A 12,041-nucleotide genomic window follows, 5' to 3' on the forward strand; every position below is an offset into this window, starting at 1 on the left:
TTCTCCAAGAAGCCTTCCCTGACTTCCCCGCCATCCTAGACCAGTGAAACCTCCGCTGAGTCCATGGCTTCCCACCTGAGACCAGAAGAGCTGCCTAACTCAGCACAGCCTAAACTGCTGACCCACAGCATCGTGAGGTAGATGAATGCTTGTTCTTTTAATCCACTAAGTTATACAGCAGTAGTTTCCTGATACACTGCACATATCACATGTACTGCATTTTATTTGTTTACATGTCTGTCTCCCAACCTAATGAGAATTCCTTAAAGATAAAAACCAGGCCTCATTCTTAACTCAGCACTTACTCCAATGCTTGGCATATGGTAGATGTTCAATATGTGTTTGCTGAATTAAAATTGTTGAATTAAGCTCTGTGTTAAAGTTTTGATGGTAAAATTTTAGGCATCAATATTCTGAATGGGTTATCCTAATGTCCTCAGGATCGCTTCACATATCCACATGCCTTCTCCCCTGATATGTTGCCAGAATATTGAGTTTCAAACAAACATTTTTTTTCTCTCCAGAATTGCTTCTCTAGATGGGGAAATGACTCTATGACATAGTAACCCTTTGTAAGTGGCTAAATATCAACTGTCCATGCATCCGTGAGAAGCCACGCGTCCCACTCTTTATGATATGGGATGGAAAGAAAATGATGGCCTGAAGTCCTCTTTCTTTAAGCAAATGATGTTCAGACACATGATACTTCAAACATTCTCCACACACCTTCTTTTTTTTCAGGATGTGAAAACAACCAACAATACAACTTTTTCCATTTAACAAAAATCTCAAGAGAATAAACTTATCACCAAACATTTCATGTATTTCTCTGATTTAGTACCTAACTATTAAGACATTCAAATTCTACATTATAAGCATATACATATATGCATTTTATATTTAACATATGGAGGACCATTTTTGTCCTCTGATACCTTTAGGAAACTTACGATTTCAGAAAGGCATTAATACGGCATTCCCTCACTTTTGAATTTGAGTGTTTTTCAAAACCTTTAAGGGTCTTTTTATTCTACTATAAGTGGGTCTTTCATGGGGATATAAAAGTTGAAAATGATTAGGCAGCTAGATGTTAAGTCAATGAGTCTTTTTCAAGAGATACATATGTAATGTAATAGTAATTTGTGCTTTTAAAACAGTGCAAGTCAGGTAATTGATTCCGCAGACCATTTCCCTGCCATGGATTTGCTTCACTCCTGCTCTTCACTCTGTGCTCACCCCAGAGAAGTCATTTCTCCAGTGTGTGGCCCACACTGTATTGAAGACGACACCTAGAGTATCAAGTAGCTGAAATATAACAGGATTCGGTTAGTGTGATGCAGAGGCTCAGAGGACATTTCTAAACACTTGACACCGCTCTAGGTGGGAAGGGAGGGATGTAGAGCTATTTGAGGTTATCCTGGTGCACAAGCTACCGTGTTTCCCCGAAAATATGACCTAATCGGACAATCAGCAATAATGCACCTTTTGGAGCAAAAATTAAGATAAGACTCGGTCTTATTTTACTATAATATAAGACCGGATCTTATATAAGACTGGGTATGATATGATATGATATGATATGATATGATATGATATGATATGATATAAAATAAGACTGGGTCTTATATTAATTTTTGCTCCAAAAGACGCATTGGAGCTGATTGTCCGGCTAGGTCTTATTTTCGGGGAAACATGGTAGCATGGCCTATATTGGGGATCAATAAATCTCTGTGTCTCTGAAAAGCAGGCAGTGGATCTCCCTTGCCAATGTTTGTGTATTGTATCAAAGCAATCATATTTTTAATGATTATGTGAGCTACTTGTTTGGGCTGTTCTTTAATTAAAAACAAGTGATCACCTTCATCAAATCTAAGATGCTATCAATTATATACCTTTATTTTATGTACTATTAAGTAAAATATGGCGAATAAACTGTGACATAATGTCTTAATGAGAGTCCTGAACAGAATATGAATCAGTCATGTAAGTCTTATTGCTTTCAAATTTCTTTCATCTATTCAGAGAGAAGAGGCAATTTATGTTCCCTTCAATTGCATTGTTTGCTGTGTGATGGGAAAAACACTTTTGCCTGTGTCTCAGTAACAAAATGTAACACAGCTTCATCTGCTTGTGGATATCTGTCATCCTTTTATTTGTTCCTGTAAAGCACTCAATTGTTATATTGCAAGAAAATAGGGAATTACAGCTATTCCTCCAATGGCTGATATTTGCTTCACTAATATAAAATTTGCACCCCACTGCTCAGTTTCTGGGCCTTTATGGGAACACAATAATTGCTCATTTCAATGCCAAATCATGCTATAATCTTTTTGAAAACATTGTCATTAGCAGTTAAACTCCACACATGTCACATAATGCACATCACTCTCCAAAGTGATGACAATGTACAGCCGTGACCATGTCACCCATGCACAGGAAAGGACAACTGTGCCACTACCTGGCTGCCCACAATAGTAAAGATGGCATTGACTGTGTGTCTGATTTCAAGGATGCTAACACGTGGGGCGGAAAGTGCATCCTAGAATTGATGAAATCCAGTAAAGTCACTCAACTAAACTTCCAAAAGCACTTTTTTCTAATATAAATGTATAGAGTGATTGCAAGTGAATGTCATAGGGTGATGATAATTTAAACTTTTAAAACATTTGCAAAATAATGGTAATAGCCAGGTAGTGACTATGGGTGTAAGAGGGATTGGGACAAATGGAGTTGATGAGAGAAATATAAGAAAATGCACATCAAGGAAATTTACTCATTGAATTTATACAGCAAAGACCCCTAGTTGTACCCAATATCCATTCCTATATCTAAAGGATATATCCAATATCATTTAGCCTTGATAATGGGACCTCAATTTTATTCAAGTCAGCAATTCATCCAATTAAGAGCATATGTTTCCCACCTCCCTTGCATCTTGCATGACCATCTGACTCAGTTTGGGCCCCAATAGAGGTAGAAGTAGTTGGAATGGGAATTCCGGGAAGGCTACTCAAAGGGTATGTATGGCTCAGCTAGGAGGAAAGCCCTTTTATTCTTTCCTCCCTTCTTTTTGTTACTAAGAAAATGAGGTCTGGATCTCCAGCAGCCACATTCTGGGCCATCCTTGAGGATAGAAGCCTTACCCTAGGTTGGGGAGTAAGGCAGGTAAAAGTATAGGCCTTTGATGAGTTTAGGCACTGCCTCAATAATCCTGGACTACATGTTTTGAGATTTCTTTTGCATAAGAGAGAAATTATCTTCTGTCCTCTTTACTATTTTCTGTTTAAGTTGGGTTTTCTGTTGTATGTAGCCTACCAAGGCCAACCCTTGTTCACAAAGGAGCTCTCTTTCTTCAGCTACGATTCAGTCTATATGAGAGAATGCCACAAGAATCTATTAAGATCCCACTGCTTGCCTTGGATAATGTGAAGAATGTGAAGGAATTAAAGGCATTATAGTTTTTTTAAAAAATAACAGTTCTTCACAGGTAGTATTACTAGTGATTTTGCCAAAGCAAATCAGTGCTTCATTCACTTACCAAACTTTTAATGAGTTCCTAGAGTGTGCCTGGTGCAATGGTGGGAATGCTACAGTGAACAGATCACACAATTACCACAGCCCACTCTGCCCAATGTTGCACTATTTTGAGGATGCTGTTTACCATGTTAAGAAAGCAAGCCAGAAAGTGTCCTCGGGTCATCATTACTCTCAGCAGATATCATAGATGGAACGTGTGCATTTTTCTGACACTGGAGCTTCACAAAATATTAGCAGCTCCCCATTCCTCAACAAAGAGGCAAGTTCAGAGAATCTTTCCTAAAAATGAGGCTCAAAACCATGGCATCTCGACAGCCTTCTCACACTGCTGGGACAGAGGTGATGGCATTCCTATCATAATTTTGAACCTCTTTAGCTATTTTAACAGAAAGGATTTCAAAATTGCATTTTGTATCTGTGGAAGAGATTTCTAAATTTTTGGTTCTTTTTGTTTAGTGTCTATGTCTCCCTACCCTTTATTTATTTGGTAAATATTGCAGTACTTTGCCCCAAAGAGGTCAACTGGTGAACTTTGAAACTGACACTGATATTTATAGCACTATCAGTCTGTCATCATTTTTTCTGATTAAATTGGGAAACAGAAGCCTTCTCAAAAAGAAAAGAGAGTGAAAAACCATAAGGAAAAAATTACATTTATGAAGCAAAAATAGGCTTATTAAGAATTTCAGAAATTCTATTCCTAATGGCTTTGAATCTCTCCATCTTCCATTTTTGTTGCATAGACAGAGTTTCTTTGAAGTCTTTGGAAGCTTTCTGTAAGAAAAATACACACACACACACACACACACACACACACACACAGGTGTGGAGCTGAAAATTGAGCTCATTGTTTTGCCCTTTTAAAATGTGTTTTTGGAAGATTTGCCTTTCATATTGCAGATGGGAGAGAGGATGTGCAATTTTACCTTGTGTAATATCTTTGCCTGAAAAGCTCAAAGTATTTGTAGACGTTTTTTTTAATGAATAGTTCCCATGTTTGCCTGCTGAGGAAGGCAGAGATTTGTGTAATTTACTTCCATTTTACACCTGAGGAAACTGATATTTAAAGAAAAGAGGCTCAGAATTTCAACCAGTAGCAGAATTAAGAAAACAAGCCCAAATCTTATCACCAGGCTAATGATGCCCAGTCTAATACTCCTGGAGGTTGAACATGACCTCCAAGCGAAATAGTGGCATTAGAAAAAATTCACCATAGATATTGTCATGTCCAGTTTATATAAACCTAGCATTTATTATGTGGGATCATTTGCATTTATTTTGACTGCTTTCTAGTTTACTGGCCTAATTATAACTTCAATAACTTCTGATTTTGGATCTGTTATTGAAATTGAGTTTCAGTAATATTTTGTAGTCATTCTAAGTGCATAAGATAAACCAAACCAGATGTGGAAACACTTCACTCAAATCTGTTTATATCAGATAAAATTATATTTTGACCAATTTTTTGTACACACAGAAAGCAGTTAACAAATGTGCATAAAACTCATTACTATGTAGTATTTGCAGTTTCTTGATAAATGTATGTGAATCATGGCATAAACTCAACTAAGCATGTACATCAATATCATTTTTACTAAAAAGATCAAATTTAATCCTAAGTAGTTATGATTATATTTAAATCATTTGGTCTTTAAGCAACTGGAAAACAACCAACTAAAATAATTAAATTGGTAGAAATTATGTCAACATCCTTTAAGAAGGGCTCATGAAATGTCAAGTTAATGTATCTATTCTTTCATCATTTATTGAATGTCCAAAATGATGGCAGGAATGATTCAGATAAAACAAAATGAAAACAAAACAAAACAAAACAAAACAAAAGAGATGTTCTTGACCTCAAGAAGCGGTCTAGGTGGACGGTGGCAAGCAAACCAAATAAATTAATAAAAATGACTAAAACCTCTCCAATGGCTCACTCACTCATATGTACAAAGTCTTCTGTTTCACAAGCTCATAGGAAATTACAAATAAATAGTTTAAAAGTTAGACATGTGCTCATTTCTATTCCCCATTTTCTCATCTCAACTCCTCTCCCCTTCCACCTGACCTTTGTTGTCTTTTTCCCTGGAATCCTCCACTCTTTGTCACCCTGCCCCACCTCAAACTCAGCTCTAGAATTTCCTAGCAGGGGTATCCCATATTATTGTTCTTTCTTCTCCTATCTAAGGGACAGGACTTAAGGTTTGTATTTTAAACTCATTATGAGACTTATTATCAATTTTAAGGAACATTTATTTTAGTCTGAAAAGGTCAGCTTACACATCATGATAAATGGTTTATTCCTTCTTGCTGGAGTATAAGTTGATCTCCACCTTAAAAATCATCCCTTTGTCTCAAAATGCTAACTAGTGTCATTATAAAAATAGAATTATAAATGTCTGAAAGAACATAGAAGTCGGCATCTGAGTCCCCACTCATTACTGGTACAGTTATGTAGCTAAACAGCTTACAGGGGCTCCTCCATTTTACCTTTGAAATAATTTACTATTACAAGGCACATAAAATTTCTGCCTATAAAATATGAGTCAATAGATAAGGCTTTTATTTTTACTTTACTATTGAGGAAGTCAAAAACAAAAACAAAAACCCAAAACTGGATCTCCAATGCATGGGACAGTTTTGGTAGATGTCCACACCAAGAAAAGGAGGCTCGTGCCCTGGAGGGCTCAGGGTCTTCCATACCTGTTTTTCTTTACCATGAAAATCTGTAGTTTAGAGGAACATAAGGAAGGAAATATTCTGCTTTCCTTCAAAAATGACTTGCGTCTCCTGCTTATGGGCAAAATAAGCGCTTTATAGAACAGCTGAAGCAGTCTTCATTTGCAGCGTCACTAAAAAACATTTCCAGGCTGGGAAGAAATTTTTTCAAGGTATTTAAAATCCATCTATACTAACAAAAGAAAAATGTGTTTTTTTCAGGTCACTTCATCATACTTGATGATGAATATGTTTTTAATTAAAGCCTGGGTTCAAAATTGGGTTTACTGAGTCACTGTGATGCCTGATCACTCCCCTGAGACCCACCATCATTGGTACTGATGCTAACTCTTGACACCCTGAGGCCACTGTATGTATTCAGTGATTAGAAAGGTGATTTCTGAGGCCTGGCAGGTGTTGGTGTTAAAGCTTTTGTGTGGGAAACAAAAGCCATTTTGTTCTGTTCCCCAGCCGCCTTTGTATCATTGATACAGGAGCTGTTTCATAAATGGGGTATGATTTTTACCAGGGAATTTCATTACTACCCATGTTTCAATGTTAGCATATGCTTCTGGACAGCAGAGGGGAACGTCTAAACATAGCTCCTGTGGAAAGAATCTTGGGCTCTGACCTTTGTTAAGATGCTTGCATTTTAATTCTGTTAATTTGACCTGTGATTAGATGCCATCTGTCATGCGGGACGGCCTGCGGGGTCTCTGCTCCTGATCCCCACATAAGAACGCAGGACATGGTGAGGCCAAAAAGGAACACCCACGGAGCCATAGGTAGGGGAGTCATACCACTATAGTCTCACTGGAGGCTGGATTCACACAACGTGCGACCTGCTGTCCGCTTTTCTGCCAACCGACCGACGACTCTCCTCGATTCCCCTACCAGCACAGCCGCGGCAGCTATATCAGGGGCCAATTGTCTAACTGGCTACAGCTGACGGCCAACTAGCCACAACCAATGGCCATCTACTACCCGAGTCAGCACCCAACGCCCCATGTGAGGCCGAGGGCCTGGAAACTGCTCTGTGGGGCTCTGTCCCCACACCATCATACCAACATCTATGCTTCCTATCTTCCTTTCCTTAAGCCACCAGACCCAAGGATGGCTAGAGGGAATTTGCTGCCAGCCTACTTATCTTGGAAATTAATCAGAACACAGTACATGGTAGCACCCACATGTATCACTTTTAACTAGTTTTTTCACAGAATTCCTCATTCACCTGTCCTGGGAAATTCTCGTAGAGCAGATCAAAGTGACATTTATTTGAAGAACACTTTTCACCCAAATAGCATATTCATTATTGTCATTTAGAAAGAGTATCAGTTTACGGAGGTTTTCAGTTGCATATAAAAGAAACAAACTGGCCTAAACAATCAAGGAGATGTGGTGGGTTATGGCATTCTCCCCAGCTGTTCCTCCCCCCCTGGGCTGTTCCCTTGCTCTGTGATTTTGAGGTTCCTCTCACTACAGGTGGGTCTTCTTCCCCACTTCATGGAAGTTGGGCTGAGCCACATGACTTGTGCTTTCACCAGGCTGAAGCAGTATTGCTTCTTCTCACTTTTCACACTTCTACCTTTGCCATGAGAAGAACACACCCTAGCTCCCTCATCAAAAAGATATGAGGCCAATCTGGAATCTGCAGATTGGAGCCAAACCTAGCTGAATCCAGCCTACATCAGCCTACTTCCAACTGACCCAGCATTGCATGAGTGAGAATAGATAACAATTGCTTTAAGCCAATGCTTAAATGCTTTGGGGTGGTTTGTTATGTAGCACTATTGTGGCAATAGCTGACTGATATTTATTGCTCATATCACTGAAGATTCCAAAGGTAGCATGGGTTTCAGGTAGGGTTTGAAAGGAATTCCTGTTCTATTTCTTATGATTCTTTTGGGGCATGGTTTCTCTCAGGATGGAATGACGACTATATAATTTCAGGCTTCACATCTGTACACAATACCATCTGAAAGGCAAGAGGTTTCTCTTCTCCAACCATCATACAAAAGTCATAGGCTTCACTATCATTAGGCCAAAGTAAATCATATCTCTATCCTGGGCCAATTGTTGAGCAAGGAGGATGAAATTATTTGACTCGGTTTATGTCAATCAGAATCCTCTCTTAAAGGTGAGAATGGGCTCAATCTCTTCCAAAATCCACGGTGTGTTTCATTAAAGGTAGGAATGGGGATGGAACAGGTGCTGAGAGGCACCAGCAGTAGTAATTATGGAGAGAATCTAAAATTTCCAAACTTTGTTTTAAATTTCTATTAATAAATTATTTGGTTCAAGACATTTTCTACCTCCATGTTTCTAGGCTAGCTAGAGTTAGAGGATTTATTTTCTTGAGCTCCCCTGTTAACTGGCAAATGGAAAAGCATGTGGCCATACCCATGTCACCTTGGACACAGGAAGATGGGAGCCCAGCTTTACATAGGACTTTACCATTAGCCCACTGGACTCCGAACTCCTGGTATCTCAGGATTTTAAGAAAATTAAAAATAGTTTTGTCCTACCAGAATTTCAAGATCTCTGACCTAGAGGACGAGTTAAATGCTGATGTAATGAGAATTTAACCAAGTGGGATACATTGGTAAGGATATAATTCCACTGACTTCTGGCCTCCATTATTTCTGATGAGAAGTTAGCTGTAATTCTTGTTATTATTCAGATACATAGTAAGCATCAAATAAAAATATGTGTTGAATTACTGAATGAAAAATAGAAACAAGGTCTTCTGACACAGTCTGTTCTTTCAAGAATATCCCACCACTTGTTTGTAAAACCTTTCTTTGTACATTTAATCCCCCCACCACACCCTGAAGCTTCTGCAGGAATGTGAATCAAACAAATTATCAATCCAGGTAACTTTTTTAAACATAGACAATTAAAGTGATCACCAGTTACTTTCTGTACTTCTAAGAGTCCTCCCTGAACAATCCTTATCATCTGACATGTTTTTGTCATTCAACAGTGTTTATGTCATTCTACAAATATTACTGAACACCTACTATGCCCAAGGTACTGTGTTAAGTAGAGCGAGTGAAGGATGCAAAAGTGAATAAAAGATGCCTTCAACTATTACACTCTGTTGTTCAAGGTTTCAGGGAAACCTTGGACAATAGGAAAGACTTGGGAACTTTCACGAAACTAGATTCTCAGAGAACAATGTGTTTGTCTTCTTGTGGGATTATTTACCTTATCGTTGCTAATCATAATGGGCCTCAGTTCTGTAGGAAACCTTCATCAACATTAAGACAAAAATTATCTAAACCAAGAATTTTAATGTGAGCTATTCTAGGTATTAGGTATATTCTCATATTCTTAAATTAATGTTGCAAAAATACCTTCCCAAAAATTTCACCATGATTGCACGGTCTCTATTTGGTTTGATTTGCTGATAATGTTCTGGTTAAATAATACCACATAATTGCCAATTTGAGAGTACATACTCAGCTACACTTTCCTCAGGTCCCTCTTTCTCTTTGTATTTTTTTCTCCAGTTGAGTTATGCCTTGAACCATACAAACAGAAAACTAACACTGGAACCTAAAATAACTGTCAATGCCAGGATTGTTGTGGTTGGTGCATCCAATGTTGGACTTTCCTTCCTGGAGACGTTGGTATTTTGGTGAGTTTTTTCACTTTGTTTTTAAAGGAGCCTTCTCTTCCTTGGCTGAGAGGGTATCTTGAAGGAACAGACCTGAGTTTGCTTGTCACTCCACACACCTTGCCTATGTGGATTAATTAAATCAGTGGAATATTCTAGACCAGGGGTTGTCAAACTGTAGCCCCCCCCAAGTCAAGTCTGGCTTTTCACCTGCTTTTGGAAACAAAGCTTCATTGGAACACAGCCACACTTATTTATTTATTTATGTGTTGTCTGTGACTGTTTTTTTGATACAACAACAGATTTGAGTATCTGCAACAGAGACTATATGGTCTTTAGTGCCTAAAATATGTACACTCCGACCCTTTCCAGAAGAAGTTTGCCAACCCCTATTCCATGCCAGCATTTCCCTTATTGGCCAGAGCATAGGCATCATGTGACGTGTCTGTTAAAGAGGTGGCTTTCCAGAACCCACACCAGATGTGCTGAATCAGAAACTCTCGGGGAGGGTTCTGGGAACCTGTATGTTAACAGGTGCGCCATACAATTGGGCCGGTTGGGAACCAGTTTTGACTTTATGCATCACAAATAGGCTTGCAGAAATGGCAGACAGGCCAGGACCTTTCTTCCAACCCCTGCATTCTGGGTGCCAGGGAGCAGAGTAAACCCTGCAGGGAAAACAGGCGTGTGCATCGCTTTGATGAAGTTTATTATCCACAAAGCACTAAACCGTTTCCTTTCAGAGCCAATTTTCTTTAGAGGTGGTTCCCCTGACTAGCTCTTCATATGCTCACAGAATCTCAGCACCTCCGTCACAGAAAGAGCCCTGGGTTATTGTCCAAGAATTTGGATTCATAGCCTGATATCACCACCACCTGACACAGAACCCTAGATGTTGCCTAACTTCTCTCAGACTCAGTCTCCTCACTGATTTTTTAAAAAGTTTCACAGATGGTTTGAAGACACTGACTTTGGGTAACCACAGATTCCTGAGTTAAGAGTTCAACTTTTTCCACATATTTTGCTAAGGATCACTAGAGAAACTTTAGCAACTGTTTAAAATTAAAAGTGCTAATAGGCAAGTGGAAGATGGGAAAAAGAAGCCCCACCATGACTCCTCTGGAAACTAGCAAACTTGTAAGGGGTTAGACAACGAAAGGGATGGAGGAAATGACCCCTAAGAGGTGTCTATGCCTGGTACCACCAAATGGTTATGTTGATCATTTGATATCACAATAACCAGATAAATATTTTTTCCCTTCCAACCAATTTGTTCCATTATCCGGAACAGACGCTTAGTTAACCAGAAATAAGTCCCATGTCATTACTGAAATTAGCAGTGGAGTTCATGGGTTTTAAATATTGTGGTCAGTCTATAGGGATCTTTCTCTGGAAGAAGGAAATACTGAGAAGCACCCAGAAATCTCCATTTACTCTGTGTGCTACACCATAGTTTGAGGCTTTAACTTGTTTTGATGGGTCTCTTTATCCAAGACTCTGAACAAGTCGTATGAACCATTTCTGAATGATAAATTATAAGGATAGAGTTGTGAAATATAGTAGTCAAGAAGTTATCATAAACAGGTCTTAAATCTTAATTTAGCTATAGATTTTGTCTTTATGTTTCATTTAAATGATTTCATTAAGACGTATACATGTAATTCTCTTTTTGTGGACTCAAATTGGATTTAATAAACACAAGTATAAATTTTGATGTAAGTACTTGGTTTATTAAATTCCTCAATCAGGCAGACCTTTTTAAAGCATTTTAAAGTACTCATAATTCTCTAGCATCATTACACAGATTATGGAAACTAAAAATAGACTGGTATCAGTTTACGGATCTCTAATCCTTAAGAGAGGAAATAGTTTTCTCATTATTTTCTCTAATTATTTTAAATTAGCAATCACCATAGTAACCTGCTCCATACTTTACCAGTTAAACTGCCATTGGAACTAGATTTTATAAATGATTTGAACTGGAATGAAGTTGAAGAAACACAGTTTTAACCAAACACTGACTCCCAGTGAAGATTAAATCCACGTTTTGCAGGCAAGATTCAGAAAAATCGCCCTCCTTACTCTCCTGCACTACATTATCTAACTCAGCTGGGTCAGGCACAGCAGTACCTGCAAAACCCATTGAGACCCAGTACAGCAACTTCTT

General features: G+C 38.5%; 1 protein-coding gene across 5 annotated transcripts in view; it reads left to right on the forward strand.

Annotated features, from left to right (window-relative positions):
* CFAP61 (cilia and flagella associated protein 61) overlaps positions 1-12,041 on the forward strand; it is a 332,611-nt gene that overhangs the window by 174,248 nt on the left and 146,322 nt on the right. For all 5 annotated transcript variants that reach the window (XM_019712531.2, XM_074317334.1, XM_074317335.1 and 2 more), the window contains exon 18: positions 9,768-9,895. In XM_019712531.2, coding sequence (XP_019568090.2) covers positions 9,768-9,895 — 128 coding nt within the window. The remainder of the gene's footprint in view (positions 1-9,767; positions 9,896-12,041) is intronic.

The sequence above is a fragment of the Rhinolophus sinicus genome, linkage group LG13 (genome assembly GCF_036562045.2).
Source record: "Rhinolophus sinicus isolate RSC01 linkage group LG13, ASM3656204v1, whole genome shotgun sequence".
NCBI classification, from domain to species: Eukaryota; Metazoa; Chordata; class Mammalia; order Chiroptera; family Rhinolophidae; genus Rhinolophus; species Rhinolophus sinicus.